This window comes from Pseudophryne corroboree, chromosome 8 (assembly GCF_028390025.1).
Source record: "Pseudophryne corroboree isolate aPseCor3 chromosome 8, aPseCor3.hap2, whole genome shotgun sequence".
In the NCBI taxonomy this organism is placed as follows: Eukaryota; Metazoa; Chordata; class Amphibia; order Anura; family Myobatrachidae; genus Pseudophryne; species Pseudophryne corroboree.
In genome coordinates this window covers 392,938,359-392,956,813 of record NC_086451.1, presented here as the reverse complement: position 1 = coordinate 392,956,813, position 18,455 = coordinate 392,938,359, and the positions used below count along the sequence as shown (strand labels likewise).

Below are 18,455 nucleotides of genomic sequence, written 5' to 3'. Positions count from 1 at the left end.
TGCAAAAATATGGGGGGGGGGAATGATAGAGGTTCCCCCATATTTAAACAACCAACACCGGGCTCTGCGCCTGGTCCTGGTTCCAAAAATACGGGGGACAAAAAGCGTAGGGGTCCCCCGTATTTCTGAAACCAGCACCGGGCTCCACTAGCCAGATACATAATGCCACAGCCGGGGGACACATTTATATAGCTCCAGGCGGCCCTGGCATTACATAACCAACTAGTCACCCCTGGCCGGGGTACCCTGGAGGAGTGGGGACCCCTTCAATCAAGGGGTCCCCCCCTCCAGCCACCCAAGGACCAGGGGTGAAGCCCGAGGCTGTCCCCCCCATCCAAGGGCTGCGGATGGGAGGCTGATAGCCATTGTGTAAAAAAATGAATATTGTTTTTAGTAGCAGTACTACAAGTCCCAGCAAGCCTCCCCGCAAGCTGGTACTTGGAGAACCACAAGTACCAGCATGCGGAGGAAAACCGGGCCCGCTGGTACCTGTAGTACTACTACTAAAAAAATACCCCAATAAAAACATAAGACACACACCTTGAAAGTAAAACTTTAATGCATACATACACACCTCCATATACACATACTTACCTATGTTCACACGAGGGTCGGTCCTCTTCTCCATGTAGAAACCATGGTGTACCTGTGGAAAAAATTATACTCACATACTCCAGTGTAGAAGCCTCTTCTTCTTGTAATTCATTTGTAATCCAGGTACTTGTCAAAATAAAAAAACGGACACCCGACCTCGCACTGAAAGGGGCCCCATGTTTTCACATGGGACCCCTTTCCCCGAATGCCAGAAACCCCCTCTGACTTATGTCTAAGAGGGTTTCTTCAGCCAATCAGCGAGCGCCACGTTGTGGCACCCTCCTGATTGGCTGTGTGCTCCTGTACTGTATGACAGGCGGCACACGGCAGTGTTACAATGTAGCGCCTATGCGCTCCATTGTAACCAATGGTGGGAACTTTGTGGTCAGCGGTGAGGATACTTTCGGTCACCCGCTGACCACAAAGTTCCCACCATTGGTTATAATGGAGCGCATAGGCGCTACATTGTAACACTGCCGTGTTCCGCCTGTCATACAGTACAGGAGCACACAGCCGATCAGGAGGATGCCACAACGTGGCGTTCCCTGATTGGCTGATGGAACCCACTTAGACATAAGTCAGAGGGGGTTCATGGCATTCGGGGAAAGGGGTCCCATGTGAAAACATGGGTCCCCTTTCAGTGCGATGTCGGGTGTCCTTTTTTTATTTTGACAAGTACCTGGATTACAACTGGATTAAAAGTAGAAGAGGCTTCTACACTGGATTTTGTGAGTATAATTTTTTCCACAGGTACACCATGGATTCTACATGGAGAAGAGGACCGACCCTCGTGTGAACATAAGGTTAGTATGTGTATATGGAGGTGTGTATGTATGTATTAAAGTTATACTTTCAAGGTGTGTGTCTTATGTTTTTATTGGGGTATTTTTTTTGTAGTAGTACTACAGGTACCAGCGGGCCCGGTTTTCCTCCGCATGCTGGTACTTGTGGTTCTCCAAGTACCAGCTTGCGGGGGAGGCTTGCTGGGACTTGTAGTACTGCTACTAAAAACAATATTCATTTTTTTACACAACGGCTTACAGCCTCCCATCCGCAGCCCATGGATGGGGGGACAGCCTCGGGCTTCACTCCTGGTCCTTGGGTGGCTGGAGGGGGGGGACCCCTTGATTGAAGGGGTCCCCACTCCTCCAGGGTACCCCGGCCAGGGGTGACTAGTTGGTTCTGTAATGCCAGGGCCGCCGGGAGCTATATAAAAGTGTCCCCCGGCTGTGGCATTATGTATCTGGCTAGTGGAGCCCGGTGCTGGTTTCAGAAATACAGGGGACCCCTACGCTTTTTGTCCCCCGTATTTTTGGAACCAGGACCTGGCGCAGAGCCCGGTGCTGGTTGTTGAAATATGGGGGAACCTCTATCATTTGTTCCCCCACATTTTTGCAACCAGGACCGGCTCAAAGAGCCCGAGGCTGGTTTTGCTTAGGAGGGGGACCCCACGCATTTTTTTTTTAATTTAACACTGATTTTTTTTTTTTTTTAAAGTGCACAATGAAGCCCAGCACGGATCTCTCAGATCCGGCCGAGATTCATTGTATTAAAGTCGGCAGTGTTTTACAAGTCACTCACGTAAAACGCTGCCTAAAAAAACGAATGACATAGACATCGGTAAAACCGAAAATGCAGAATATGGCAGCTTAGTAAATTAGTCGTACTAAATTCAAAAAGTTGCATATTTACACTTTCGATGTCATTCGTGATTGAACTTTGACAGCCACCTCTGTCCTAGATAATACTAGGTGTACGGTCAATTTAATCTCTCACATCAATAAACATAAGATCCTAGCAGTTGTTATCATTGGATTCTGAAATGGCCTTTGACCACATGTCCTGGCCTTTTATGTTTCAAACATTGCGGTCCTATGGCCTATGATGGTTTTATGCCTGCATTGCTTGCTATGTATCATAACCCTGCAGCAATAATTTCCACTAGTGGGCTCTCATCCCCTGCGTTTGGTTTGGGAAATGGCACCAGGCAGGGTTGCCCCCTGTCCCCTTTGTTGTACTCCCTAAGTATTGAACCCCTCGCAGCTCATATTAGGCAGAATCCAGATATTAAAGGGATTTCAGTTCAGGGCTCACAATACAAAATCTCACTTTTTGCGGATGATGTCCTTCTTTCTTTATCATCGCCATTGACATCCCTTCCCATTTTACAGGCTGAACTTTCCTTATATGGTACTTTATTGGGACATAAGTTGAATAGCACCAAATCTGAAGCATTGGCTTTCCACCTTCCCCACACCTTGATGCAGCTACTGGAGCTGAATTTTAATTGTTTGGCGGCCTAAATCCATTAAATATCTTGGAATACAGATCACAAAACACTATTGCCAGCTGTTTAAAGCTAACTATGGTGGTCATTCCGAGTTGATCACTCGCTAGCAGTTTTTAGCAGCCGTGCAAACGCTATGCCGCCACCCACTGGGAGTGTATTTTACCTTAGCAGAAATGCGAACGAATGTATCACAGAGTGGCTACAAAGTTTTCTTGTGCAGTTTCAGAGTAGCTCAAAACCTATTCAGCGCTTGTGATCACTTCAGACTGTTTAGTTCCTGTTTTGACGTCACAAACCGCCCAGCGTTCACCCAGCCACGCCTGCATTTTTCCTGGCACGCCTGTGTTTTTCTGAACACTCCCTGAAAATGGTCAGTTGACACCCAGACACGCCCACTTCATGTCAATCACTCTGCGGCCACCAGTGCGACTGAAATGATTCGCTAGACCCTGTGCAAAACTACATCGTTCATTGTGCTCATGCGACACGCGTGTGCATTGCGCCGCATGCGCAGAACAGCCATTTTTAAACCTGATCGCTGTGCTGTGAACAACTGCAGCTAGCGATCAACTCGGAATGACCCCCCTATTTCCCTCTCTTGCACAGCATTAAACAGGATATAGCTAAATGGACTCCCCTGTGCATTTCATGGACGGGTAAAATAAATTCAATTAAAATGTCTATTTTTCCAAGATTGCTCTATCTATTTCAAACTATTCCTATAGTTGTCCACTCCTCTTATCTTCGCACAGTGCAATCTTTGTGCAGCAAATTTATCTGGTCTAATAAAACACCTAGACTCGGCAGGAAATGTCTCGCTAAATCCTCAATAAATGGGGGCTTAGGCCTACCTATATTTGAACGGTACTTCCAAGCTACACAACTGATCCACATAGTAGCTTGGCATGCCCAGGAGGGGTGCAAGATGTGGGCGTCTCTGGAAAACAATCTGATTAACTATCATCAGGTCAGCTCTCTTCCATGGCTACTTCCGCACATGAGACCAGCCTCGGTCAGTGCCACTCCTTGTGTCCAATCAGTACTAAAATCTTGGGATAGCCTCAATAGGAATTACAAGTTAGCACCATACCCTTCTACTCTGACACCTTTCTGGCACCATCCCGGCTTCCCTTTGGGTTGTATGGCTTCCTATATGCGCCCTTGGGTAACAGTGGGTATAACCAGTGGGTAAAACCAATGTGAAGGGATCCCTGCTTACAGTACATTTACACATGAGCTTGAACAATTATCATGAGCCGTTATGTCTGAGGTGTGAGGTGTGCGGCTTCCCATGCTAAGAGTCCTGGGTTCGATTCCCAAAGTGCGAATACATGTTTATTTTTTTTCTGACACTTTATTTTTTATTTTATGTAATCTATAGTAATATACCTTCACATTCAATAGAAGTGTGCACACAAATTTGACATAAAGAATTTCCTTTGTTTGAATCAGGATAAAGAGCGGCTCGGTCACAGCCCGGTAACCACTCTGCAAAGCTGTTTCTTTGTAATCAGACTTGCTGTGTGGATCCTCTCTGACCTTTGAGAAATCTCCTGCTAATTTGCTCTCTGTTCCTGCTCTTGAAATCTTCAGCTGTCCTCACTTGTTCCAGCTGGTTTCTACAGTTTCTCCATACAGTATTTGATTGGTAATTCTTTCATTTACTGTTTTCATTTATATATTTAAATTAATATTCTTATTACTGTACATGTGTATTTGTGCTAGGGTATTCAGACGCTGCTTCAGCAATGCCCTGTAGTCTGTAAAGCCTATGCCGTTGCTTGCTCCATGTGTGAGTGCTGCCACGGGGTGGGGAGGGTCACTGACGGTGGCCATTTTGTCAGTTTGCTATGCGTTGGTCGAGTCCGCTGTATCGTAATGTGCATAGAGCTCACTTATCCCTATCGCCCCTGTGTAGTTTATCTAGTGTATTCAGACACTCCTTCAGCTTTGCCCTGTAGCCTGCAAAACCTGTGCCATCACTCACTCCATGTGTGAGGGCTGCCACAAGGCAAGGGGTCACGGGCAGCAGCCATTTTGTCAGTTTGCTATGTGATTGAGTCCGGTGTATCATAATGTGCATCAGAGCCATAACTACGTGTGTACTAGGTGTGTCTGGCACACAGCGCAGTCGCCCTGAGGGCGCAACTTCCCATTTTCCCTAATATCATCAGCAGCTTGTATTGAGTCAAACTGACTCATTACAAACCGCCTGTTTAAGTGTGCTGCCGCCGGAGAGGAAAGGAGCAGCTCCAAAGGCAGGGGAGAAGGAGGGAGGGGGAGGAGGGAGTCACAGCTGGGCTATGTAATTGGTGGCAGCGCCACTGCATCTGTACCTCTCCTTCCACATAGGCTGTCCGCCACCGCAGTGAATGCTGGGATGCGCTTCCCTCATCACAGCATTCACAGTGGCGGCAGCCATCCAATGCGGAAGGAGAGGGACAGCTGCATGCGGCGCTGCCACCAATTACATAGCGCTGCTGTGGCTCCGGAGTCCCCCTCCCTCATCTTTCTCCCCTGCCTCTGGAGCTGACAGCACCGAGGAGCCTGGCGGCCTGAGCCAGCGGAGAGATGGTAAGTATCTATCTCTCCTGTCTACCTAATGTGTAAAAGGGCACGCTGTCTGCCGTAATGTGTAATAAGGGGACGCTGTCTGCCGTAATGTGTAAAAAGGGGGATGCTGTCTGCCATAATGAGTAAAAAGGGGAACGCTGTCTGCCGTAATGTGTAAAAAGGGGGACGCTGTCTGCCGTAACATGTAAAAAGGGGGACGCTGTCTGCCGTAATGTTATAAGGGGATGCTGTCTGCTGTAATGTGTAAAAAGGGGGATGCTGTCTGCCGTAATGTGCAAAAACAGGACACTGTCTGCCGGAATGTGTAAAAACGGGACGCTGTCTGCCGTAATGTGTAAAAAGGGGACGGTATCTGCCGTAATGTGTAAAAAGGGGACGGTATCTGCCGTAATGTGTAAAAAGGGGACACTGTCTGCCGGAATGTGTAAAAAGGGGAATCTGTCCACCATAATGTGTAAAAGGGGCTCTTCATGGTGTAGTGGCACTACTGTGAAGTGCAATTTGAATAATGGAGACTACTGTGCACCATAATATGAATTGGTATTATTTTGTGGCCACACCCCTTTCCCATAAAGCCACACCCCTATATATATTTTTGTGCACCAACGGCGCGCACTGCCCTTATATTACATAAGGGGGTCGCTGATGCCGTTATTTGCACACAGCGCTAAAATGTCTAGTTACAGCACTGATGTGCATAGAGCTTGCCTATCCTTATCAACACTGTTTATTTTTGCTAGGATATTGTGACGCTCCTTCAGCATTGCCCCGTAACTTGCAATATCTATGCAGTCGCTGGCTCAATAGCTGATGGCTTCCACGAGGCAAGGGGTCATGGGTGGTAGCCATTTCAATTGAGTCTGGCCTGCTACAGAATTGTATGTGTACTGTACGATGCATAGAACCTTATCCTCGTACCCGCTGTGTATTTTACAGTGGATACGTTCCTGCAGCTTTGCTCAGCTTTATGTAAAACTTGTGTGAACACTTCTATTGAATGTGAAAGTATAATACAGTACAATAGATAAAAAAATGAATAAAGTGTCAGGAAAAAATTAACATGCATTCTGTTATGCACACCAGTGCCAGCAGGAATGTACTGGTGTCTGAACGGAGAGGGATGCAAAACAAATGAACTCACAGACAGACTGGGGAATATGACATTACATACACAGAAGGTGATAGGGTAACAAAATAAACACAAAGTGAACAGAGAAGCCCAAAGGCTAAGAAACTGGGTGTCTCCCTAGTATTAGGAATGCTCAGATGGAAAGAAGCGAGATGTTGTGATTTAATACGTAGAGAACCAGAAATGCTGTTGCTAAGGGCAACAGCAAAACCCTAAAGGGTTACCAACGGGTGTGGCAGTAAACTCCTTGGTCAGAGATGGAATAATAGACACAAGGAGAGTCTCCACAATCCTAGTCTTCACTTGCAGTGCACTGGTTCAGCTTACTGCCACTAAACTGACACCTGAACACCTTGCACAGTGAGAAAGGATTTTGGCAGGCAAGTCTGAGAATACAGCCGCAAACCTGCTAGGTTCACAGAGTAGCAAAAGAACCCCAGCAGGTTAAATGACTGACTCCAGTCTTACTGCTAGGTCTGGATTGGCAGAGTGTAATACCAAATCCCAAGGCCTATTTGCAGTAAGCAACAAACAAATACAAAGTTGACACAGTACTAGCTAGCTTTCAGGAACTGACTAACCAACAAAGATTCAGCAGCATCTGCCTAACCTGAGAAGAGGGTTTATATAGCAGGTGCTGTCCACGCCCCACTCAGACCTCACAGACTGTGAGCACAAAAACCAGCACCGGATCCCCTGCCGTGCACAGAGCCTGTAACCACTGCACAGCAAAAGACCCGAACCGGAGTATCAGCTACGCTCAGGTTACTCCGCTAGCACTTGTCTCCCGGTTGCCATGACAACGTGGCAGCACACAGCAGGAGACCCTAACAGTACCCCCCCTCTGACGAGGGGTCAAAGAACCCCTACCACCGGGTTTATCGGGGAACTGCGAGAAGAAAGAGCGTAACAGTCTGGGGGCAGGAAGATCACAACTGCGCACCCACGACCGCTCCTCCGGGCCATACCCCTTCCAGTGCACCAAAAATGACAGCTGACCCCCGAACCATCTTGGAGTCAAGAATCCTTTCAACAACAAACTCCCTCTGGCCACGTATCAGAAGAGGGGAAGGTCTTCCACTGGAAGAAGGATTACTAATCGCCCGTTTTAAAAGGGAACAATGAAATGTTTTATTGATACCCAAAGAACGGGGTAGATCTAACTGAAATGCCACCGGATTGATAACCCTAGTGATCTTATAAGGACCGATGAACCGGGGGCCTAACTTATGAGATGGCTGTCTCAACTTCAAATTCTTGGTAGACAACCAGACGAAGTCTCCTAATTTGAAGCTGCAGGGTCTTTTCCGCTTATCAAAAACCCTTTTGGTCACTAATGACACAGACACAAGGGCTTTCTTCACTTTCCTCCAAATACCTCTAAGGACCGAAACCACAGAGGAACCACCAGGCGTGGAGTCCAGGGGGTCAAAAGAATTGGCCTTAGGATGATGCCCATACACACAAAGGAAGGGAGAGATCCCTGTAGCAGAGTGAGCCGCGTTGTTATAGGCAAACTCCGCCATGGACAGATGAGCAACCCAGTCAGTCTGACACTTGGAGACATAACACCTGAGGAACTGCTCCAAGGACTGGTTCACCCTTTCAGTCTGCCCATTAGACTGCGGATGGTAGCCTGACGACAAGCTGACAGAAATCTGGAGATCGGAACAAAATGCCCTCCAGAATTTGGCCACAAACTGGGATCCGCGGTCAGAGACCACATCAAGTGGCAACCCGTGGAGGCGCACAACATGCAGCATAAATAATTCAGACAGGCGTCTGGCCGATGGCAGCCCAACCAATGGAACGAAGTGCGCCATCTTCGAAAACCTGTCAACGACAACCCAGATGGCTGTCATCCCCGAGGATTTGGGCAAGTCCACCACAAAATCCATAGAAATGTGGGTCCATGGCTTAGATGGAATAGAGAGTGGATGTAATGGGCCAACAGGAACCCCTCTAGGAGTCTTATTTCGGGCACAGATGTCACATGCCCGAACCCACTGATCCACATCCCTAGCCACCGAGGGCCACCACACCGCCCTAGATAGCAACTCCCGAGTTCTGGCAATACCCGGGTGACGTGCCGACTTCTTGGCATGGAATTCCAAGAACACTCGCTGTCTTAACCTAGGAAGCACAAACAAAAGACCTACCGGAAGGTCTGGAGGAGCCTGCTCTTGTGCTCTAAGGACTAATGACAAGAGGTCCTGGGTAATGCCCACTTTAATACATGATGGGGACACAATGGGCAATGGCTCCTCGGTGGTCTCCTGGATTGGAGCAAAACTCAGCGAGAGCGCGTCAACCTTGATGTTTTTTGACCCAGGGCGATATGTTATCAAAAAATTAAAGCAAGCAAAAAACAAAGCCGATCGTGCCGGCCTGGCATTGAGGCACTTCGCTGACTCTAAATATGCCAAATTCTTATGGTCGGTGAGAATTGAGACCACAAACTTAGCCCCCTCAAGCCAGTGTCTCCACTCCTCGAGTGCATCCTTAATAGCCAACAATTCCCGGTTACCCACGTCATAATTCATCTCGGCAGGCGAAAATTTACGGGAAAAGTAAGCACAGGGATGAAGGCGATTATCAGACACCCCCATCTGAGAGAGCACTGCCCCAATACCCATCTCAGAGGCATCCACCTCCACCACAAAAGGACGCTCTGGATCTGGGTGTCGCAGCACCTTGGCCGAGACAAATGCCCTTTTGAGACGGGCAAAAGCCGCTTTGGCCTCACAAGACCAGTGAGCAACATCCGCCCCTTTCTTAGTGAGTGCCACCAAGGGCGCCACTATAGATGAAAATCCAGCGATAAATCGTCTATAAAAATTCGCAAAGCCCAGAAAACGCTGAAGCGCCATTCAAACTAGTGGGCTGCACCCAATCCAGGACTGCCTGTACCTTGGAACCATCTATTTGGAAACCTTCTGGAGAGATAATATATCCTAGAAATGCGATTTGCTGAACTTCAAATTCGCACTTCTCCAGCTTCGCCCCAAGCCGGTGGTCTCTGAGTTTCTGGAGGACTAAGCGTACATGCTTCCGATGTTCCTCCAGGGAATGGGAGAAGATTAGGATGTCATCTAAGTATACAACTAAGAATCTATCCAAATATTCCCTGAGCACATCGTTCATGAAGTCCTGGAAGACTGCCGGGGCATTACAGAGCCCAAAAGGCATCACCAAATATTCATAATGCCCTGAGTGGGTATTAAAGGCAGTCTTCCATTCATCCCCCTCTCTTATTCGGATTAGATTGTACGCACCGCGTAGGTCAATCTTAGAAAAAATGGTGGCCGTACGAAGCTGGTCAAACAAGACCGAAATGAGAGGCAGTGGGTATGAGTTTTTAATCGTGATACGATTCAATTCCCTGAAGTCGATGCAGGGTCGCAACGAACCGTCCTTTTTACCCACGAAGAAGAACCCCGACCCAACTGGAGACTGTGAAGGTCTGATAAATCCCTTAGCCAAGTTCTCCTGAATGTACTCTGCCATAGCCTGAGTCTCAGGACGTGACAGGGAGTACAACCTGCTCTTGGGAAGCTTAGCATTCGGCAACAAATTAATGGCACAGTCATAGGGGCGATGGGGAGGTAGTACCTCTGCAACTCTTTTGGAGAACACGTCCGCAAAATCTGCATAACATCCTGGCAATCCTGGCAAGCTAAGCTGCGAAAGCCTGACTGGAAGGCTCAAGCAACTCCTGAAACAATCAGTACCCCAACTAAGAATCTCCCCAGAGACCCAGTCAAATTGAGGATTGTGGGCCTTTAACCAGGGTAACCCCAACACCAATGGGGCAAAAGTACAGACAGTCACATAAAAGGACAATTTTTCAGAGTGTGTGGCTCCAATAAACAAAGAAATCTGGCTAGTGCAAGAGGTAATTTTACCCTGGTATAATGGTTCCCCGTTTAACCCACAAATCTCAATTTCCGATGCCAAGGGTACTAAGGGAACAGAGTGTTTCAGGGCGAATTGGCGGTCCATAAAAACCCCGTCGGCCCCACTGTCCACAAAGGCCTCAGTCTTGACAGTTTGACCGAGGATCTTCAAGGTCACCGGAATGATAAAAGTCTTCTTGGGAAATTCTGACTTCTGGCCTGACAGGATATTTCCCATCACCCTCAGGCCCTGAAGTTTTCCGGCTTTTCTGGGCATGATACTACCACATGACCTTTATTCCCACAGTACAAACATAACCCCTGCTGTCTCCTCCGCGTCTTCTCACGCGAGGAGAGGCGGGTAGCCCCAATCTGCATAGGCTCCTCGGAAAATTCCTCAGAGTCTGAGGTTCCCTTGGGAAAGAAGAGAAGGATTAAATAGAGGCGCTCATTTCATTCTGACACTGTAAAGTCTAAATTCATCACAACCAAGGGGTAAAATTAAATTAAATATTTATTCTTAAATTAAATCAGTATAAAATTTCACTTTGTTAAGCACAAGATTATATATAAAACACAATTGGTAATCCCTATTCTCACAAAATTGCCACATATATTAAATAAACCGCTCACATGAATTGCCTATAATGTTACAGCAAACAATTAAAGAAGATGATGCAGACTGGACAGCTGCCGGCAGTCCAAATGTATCAGCTATTGCAACACTGTAGCCAAGACTGTCGTGTAACACTATTTGGACGAAGCACATTTGCTGGATATAAATGTAGTTGTTGAAAGCAATGATAATCTTCTATGAATATTGAGCTGTATAGTACATTGTCTCAAAGTTCCAGAAGCCAATGTATGGAATTGATATATTTAGTTTGAAAAAGTCACGGGTTGCGTGACGAAACGCGTCAGGACTCCTCCCCTTTTCTCACACATTGACTGCACGCTCTGGGACATTATCTACAGCCCCATCTTACCGGCTATAGGAGCAAGCGGTATACGTCTCAATACAGGACGAAGCCGCTGTACTAGCCCCGTATGCTGATAGTGGCCGGACATCAGTCTCTCTCCCTCTCATCATCCACGGACAGCATACGTCCAGAGAGCATTGGAGAAGTACAACAGAGTGCTGGATCCCGACAGCGGCTCTAATCTAATCAGCCGCGCACCTGCCTTTCCCCACACACTGCAGCGGGCGGTGCACGCCCAGGGGAACGATTATACAAGTGTGGGATTCCGGCGTGTATGGACAGACCCTCCGATTTTGTTGTGCATTGGGCAATTTGAATCTACCCGAGGACGCTCGGGTTTTGCAGCCCTATTGGAGAGGTAACTAAATATAACAATTCCATACATTGGCTTCTGGAACTTTGAGACAATGTACTATACAGCTCAATATTCATAGAAGATTATCATTGCTTTCAACAACTACATTTATATCCAGCAAATGTGCTTCGTCCAAATAGTGTTACACGACAGTCTTGGCTACAGTGTTGCAATAGCTGATACATTTGGACTGCCGGCAGCTGTCCAGTCTGCATCATCTTCTTTAATTGTTTGCTGTAACAGTATAGGCAATTCATGTGAGCGGTTTATTTAATATATGTGGCAATTTTGTGAGAATAGGGATTACCAATTGTGTTTTATATATAATCTTGTGCTTAACAAAGTGAAATTTTATACTGATTTAATTTAAGAATAAATATTTAACTTAATTTTACCCCTTGGTTGTGATGAATTTAGACTTTACAGTGTCAGAATGAAATGAGCGCCTCTATTTAATCCTTCTCTTCTGTTCCATTAGCTGTGGGAGTAACACATAACTCCCTATAGAGGCGTACGTACATTTTTGCACTGTGAATTTCAGATTAAGGACACCAGTCTTGCATAATGTATAATTGATTGACACAGGCGCAGCAACTCTTTTTCTCTTCTCCGTTCCATTGGGAAAGAAAGAAACCTCGGTCTCCCTTTCAAGCATGCGCTCTCTCAGCCGTCTATCCACCCGAATGGATAACTGCATGAGCTGATCCAAGCTATCAGGCAAGGGATATTGTACCAGTTGGTCTTTTAACTGGTTAGAAAGACCTCTTCGGTACTGGTGTCTCAGGGCTGGGTCATTCCACTGGGTATCATGGGCCAACCTCCGAAACTCCGTACAATAAACCTCAACTGGCCTTCGCCCTTGCTTAAGGATCGAAATCTGAGCCTCGGCTGAGGCCGTCTTGTCAGGGTCATCATACAACATGCCCAGTGCCGTAAAAAAAGCATCAACACTTTTAAGCGACGGACAGTCAGGCTGCAACCCATATGCCCAGACCTGTGGGTCTCCTTGTAGCAAGGAAATCACTAAGCCCACCCGCTGAATCTCCGACCCAGAAGACTGAGGCCTAAGCTGGAAATATAGCTTGCAGCTCTCCTTGAAACAAAAGAACTGCGAGCGATCTCCAGAAAAATGATCCGGGAGATTTACTTTCGGCTCCTTAACCCCTGAAGGTACTGCTGCTGCGGGAGCTCCGCCAGCGGCCTGCGAGGTGTGCATTTTAATGGACAAATCATTAAATTGTCGAGTCAAGACCTGCACCTGATCGACCACCTGTTGCAAAGTATTTTGAGGGGTATGCTCCATATTCCCACAAAATTTCAACAGGAGTATTAGGCTGCTGAATATTTTATGCACACCAGTGCCAGCAGGAATGTACTGGTGTCTGAACGGAGAGGGATGCAAAACAAATGAACTCACAGACAGACTGGGGAATATGACATTACATACACAGAAGGTGATAGGGTAACAAAATAAACACAAAGTGAACAGAGAAGCCCAAAGGCTAAGAAACTGGGTGTCTCCCTAGTATTAGGAATGCTCAGATGGAAAAAGCGAGATGTTGTGATTTAATACGTAGAGAACCCGAAATGCTGTTGCTAAGGGCAACAGCAAAACCCTAAAGGGTTACCAACGGGTGTGGCAGTAAACTCCTTGGTCAGAGATGGAATAATAGACACAAGGAGAGTCTCCACAATCCTAGTCTTCACTTGCAGTGCACTGGTTCAGTTTACTGCCACTAAACTGACACCTGAACACCTTGCACAGTGAGAAAGGATTTTGGCAGGCAAGTCTGAGAATACAGCCGCAAACCTGCTAGGTTCACAGAGTAGCAAAAGAACCCCAGCAGGTTAAACGACTGACTCCAGTCTTACTGCTAGGTCTGGATTGGCAGAGTGTAATACCAAATCCCAAGGCCTATTTGCAGTAAGCAACAAACAAATACAAAGTTTACACAGTACTAGCTAGCTTTCAGGAACTGACTAACCAACAAAGATTCAGCAGCATCTGCCTAACCTGCGAAGAGGGTTTATATAGCAGGTGCTGTCCACGCCCCACTCAGACCTCACAGACTGTGAGCACAAAAACCAGCACCGGATCCCCTGCCGTGCACAGAGCCTGTAACCACTGCACAGCAAAAGACCTGAACCGGAGTATCAGCTACGCTCAGGTTACTCCACTAGCACTTGTCTCCCGGTTGCCATGACGACGTGGCAGCACAGAGCAGGAGACCCTAACACATTCACACTTTGGGAATCGAACCCAGGACTCTAAGCATGGGAAGCGGCACACTTCATCACTCGGACACATCGCCAAATGACAGATGCATAAGCCCATTGGTTTTGATTATGCTGTAATGGGTATGGGATTTGGACGCTAACATATCCCTAACATCAGTGTATCAGGAGTATACCGCACAGGGGAATAACAAAGTATAAAGTGGATAGTATGATGACCAAAATGTAATGAGGAAGGAAAACCAATGTTTTCTAATCAATCTTAAATTTGGTGGTGCACCCTGAGTCAGTATTGAAACATGCAACAGGAAAGGAGAAAAGAAGACTCTTTTGTGGGTGCACTCTTAAGTATTTTTGAAGTCTCAAAAGAAACAATGATATTCTATTAAAATATAATTTTTATTAACAAGATCAAATAAAATGAAATGGTAGTTGGATGTACTAATAGGTAAAAAGAAAAAGGAACACAGAACAAATATTACTAGTATAAATACTAAAAAGCGGTTCCGAACTGTCTGGGTTTCAAATACAGATTGATCTCAACTGAACGCCTGAAAATGAATGCTCTTGGACTTATGCAGGTTTAGGAAATAATGGCACCTCAATAATGTTTATTAATTTTGGTCAGCTATAATTTCTTGTTACTTGTATTGAGAAAGAGATAGAAAAGACGGAATAAGCAAGATGAATCTGCTGTCAGTGTTAGACGCTGAGCGTGGCCGTCCAAATCTTCTACTGAACTGAGTATTCCTCAAGAGTCTCCCACTTGAGTACTGACCCAGCCCAACACTGCTTAGCTTCCAAGATCGGAAGGATTCGGGCGTTGCCAGTGTGGTATGAAAGTAGAAGGAGTATCCAATGTTTGCATTGCTACAATTCGTGAACTCTCATCAGTGATTCCAGAGCCCATCAAACATTGGAAACGCCTGCGTTTTTCCTGGCACGCCTGTGTTTTTCCGAACACTCCCTGAAATTCGTTAGACCCTGTGCAAAACTACATCGTTCATTGTGCTCATGCGACACGCGTGTGCATTGCGCCGCATGCGCAGAACAGCCATTTTTAAGCCTGATCGCTGTGCTGCGAACAACTGCAGCTAGCGATCAACTCGGAATGACCCCCTATTTCCCTCTCTTGCATAGCATTAACCAGGATATAGCTAAATGGACTCCCCTGTGCATTTCATGGATGGGTAAAATAAATTAAATTAAAATGTCTATTTTTCCAAGATTGCTCTATCTATTTCAAACTATTCCTATAGTTGTCCCCTCCTCTTATCTTCGCACAGTGCAATCTTTGTGCAGCAAATTTATCTGGTCTAATAAAACACCTAGACTCGGCAGGAAATGTCTCGCTAAATCCTCAATAAATGGGGGCTTAGGCCTACCTATATTTGAATGGTACTTCTAAGCTACACAACTGATCCACATAGTAGCTTGGCATGCCCAGGAGGGGTGCAAGCAGTGGGCGTCTCTGGAAAACAATCTGATTAACTATCATCAGGTCAGCTCTCTTCCATGGCTACCTCCGCATATGAGACCAGCCTCGGTCAGTGCCACTCCTTGTGTCCAATCAGTACTAAAAACTTGGGATAGCCTCAATAGGAATTACAAGTTAGCACCATACCCTTCTACTCTGACACCTTTCTGGCGCCATCCCGGCTTCTCTTTGGGTTGTATGGCTTCCTATATGCGCCCTTGGGTAGCAGTGGGTGTAACCAGGCTTATACACATCTCAGGGGAATTTGCTCCAAAAAAACTTTTCAGCCCTATGCGAGAAATATGGCATACAACAATCTAAACACTTTGACTATATGCAGATTACCAGTTTTGTGCACTTCCTGAGTAAGCCTGACAAACTCAGACCTCCAACCCCCTTTGAACGAACATGTTTTTATACTCCTGACCGTAGTGGCACTATATTCATTCTGTACTCTCTCCTGGACAGCTCCCCCTCCTCCAGGGAGCCATTTGAACTAGCTTGGGAACGTGATTTGGGTGTTACTCTGGAGGAGGAGGATTAGTCAGAAATTAGAGAGTTGGTCGCTAAAGCCTCTATAAACTCGAATATCAAGGAAAATGCCTAAAAAGTATACTCAAGGTGGTACATGGTTCCTGTACGAATACATAATATCTTTCCCTTAAGTTCAGATCTGTGTTGGAGACACTGTGGTTCCATGGGCTCTTTTGGTGGGATTGCCCAGGGATTGTTCCTTACAGGGATTGTGTATAAAAAATATAAAATTCAAGTGCACTATACTGCCACCTTTTATCTAAATGTAAGATACCTGTATGTCATGCAACATTTACTGAACCACTCCTCGGTTCACTGCATGTCTAGATATAACTTTGTACTGTTCTCCACTTTTCAAAATAAAGAGAATTAAAAAATAATCTTATAGTTTTTCTACAGGATCAAATAGCTCAATGAGTAGGGTGTTTGACTAGAATGTAATAGGTTATGGGTTTGAATCCTGGGTATGACATTATATTGAAATGTGTTATTTAATAAAGGGTATTGTAACTACATAACAATGAACTGTCAAATTGAGTGCGTGAATGTGGTATATAGAGGATTTGTGTAAAAACTTTGTCATGCCCCTTCCCCACAAGGGCATGTGCCTTATGTCTCTATTGGAAAAATAGGGAGGGGCAGTGTCCATTATCTTTCTGGCACAGGGCACCAAAAAGTCTACTTACGGCTCTGCATCTTACCACAAAACATTATCCCTCATTTTAGCTATTCTGGCAAACTCCAGATGTGTTTTGAAGTGGTCATACAGGCCAGTTGCATGTAGAACTGTTGATTTGGTTGACTGGGGCACCTTCATTCCTATCTCAGCCAGTGAACTCTGTTGCTCCTTCAGTGATAGTTAGCATGTCAAGTCTACTTCTTGTTTGATACTGAGTTTTTAGGGACAGCCTTGCCTAGGCAGTGCCTGGGTGGTATAATGCAACTCAATTTTCTCACAATTGATCCAACAATGCTCACTGGGTTAGCCAAGCACTTGAATATTATTTTGAAGCCTTTTCCTATCTTGGGCATTTCTATAAATTATTTGAATTAGGGGGTCTTTTATCCATAAAAGCTTATCTTTTTTATGATTCACAGCTAGTGGTTAATTGAAAGTCAATTGTTAGGGAATTGTTTTTCTTCTGCGTGAACTTGGAGCTTTCACAGTGCAGCATTTTTCCATTTTTATTTAAAAAAACATCTGCTTGCAAATATTGACTTATGAGTTTAAATCTTTACTTAAATAGCCTAATGGTTTGCAATAAAAATACTGTCTGGAACCTCTGTGTTATTTGTAATATAGACAAATATGTTGACTTATTGGGTGATGTCACTGACCAAATTTGTGCATTTTATGCTTATTAAAATAATATTGCTTGGTTGCAATTACTTTTCCTGCAGTTGGATATGTCACTGTCTCACCTTCATCAGTGAGTGTACTATATTGCTGACGTTCATTTTGTGTAGGGTTCCAATGATGGGAAGAGGAGTTGGTCCAGGGGGGAGTTTCACTCTTTCCAACATCATCCTCCCATATATTGCCATAAGGCAGCTGATGAGAACCACAAGGATCACTGTACATAGTGAGTAGAGATCCATCCTGCCAACAGAGATCAGACAATCATTCTCATGAAACTGCTAGATAGTACCATATAGATGAGTACTGTACATTACACAATGGTTCAGGTGGACTAGCCCTTAACCTACATTATACTGTATTTATTCCTAGTCATATTTTACACTAAGCTTGAATGGTAGCCTGTGCTCTCTTAAAGCCCACTGCCCCAGGACACCACTCAACAATTTCCTTATTATAATCCATTCATTGCTAATTTATTCATAAAGCAGGGGCCAATGGGAGATTTCTGCAGAGGGATTTCCAAATGCCTTATTGTGGAGGGTGTATGACCATCCAAAGAAAGTGCTAACAACATTGACACAGATTGCCATCTGTCATATTTCTCTGTGTCTCTGTCATGTCTCACTGTTATACTCATTATTTCCTCTCTTGCCAGAATACCAGTCACTGCCCTCTCTCTTGTTTGATTATCATCTTCATTGCCCTCTCTCTTGTCTGATTACCACCCTCATTGCCCTCTCTCTTGTCTGATTACCATCCTCATTGTTCTCTCTCTCTTGTTTGATTACCACCCTCATTGCTCTCTCTCTTGTCTGATTACCACCCTCATTAACCTCTCTCTTGTCTGATTACCATCCTCATTACTCCCTCTCTTGCCTGATTACCAGTCATTGCCCTCTCTCTTGTCTGATTACCATCCTCATTGTACTCTCTCTCTCTCTCTCTCTCTCTCTTGTCTGATTACCATCCTTATTGCCCTCTCTCTCTCTCTCTCTCTCTCTCTTGTCTGATTACTATCCTCATTACTCCCT

At 45.6% G+C, this 18,455-nt stretch overlaps 1 protein-coding gene and 1 pseudogene across 2 annotated transcripts in view; both read right to left on the bottom strand.

Moving 5' to 3' along the window:
* The window catches only part of LOC134949247 (cytochrome P450 2F2-like), a 77,183-nt gene that overhangs the window by 54,287 nt on the left and 4,441 nt on the right, over positions 1-18,455 (bottom strand). For both annotated transcript variants that reach the window (XM_063937725.1, XM_063937726.1), the window contains exon 2: positions 17,487-17,664. In XM_063937725.1, coding sequence (XP_063793795.1) covers positions 17,487-17,663 — 177 coding nt within the window. In that variant the 5' untranslated portion in view covers position 17,664. The remainder of the gene's footprint in view (positions 1-17,486; positions 17,665-18,455) is intronic.
* Positions 14,783-14,901, bottom strand: LOC134950118 (5S ribosomal RNA; annotated as a pseudogene).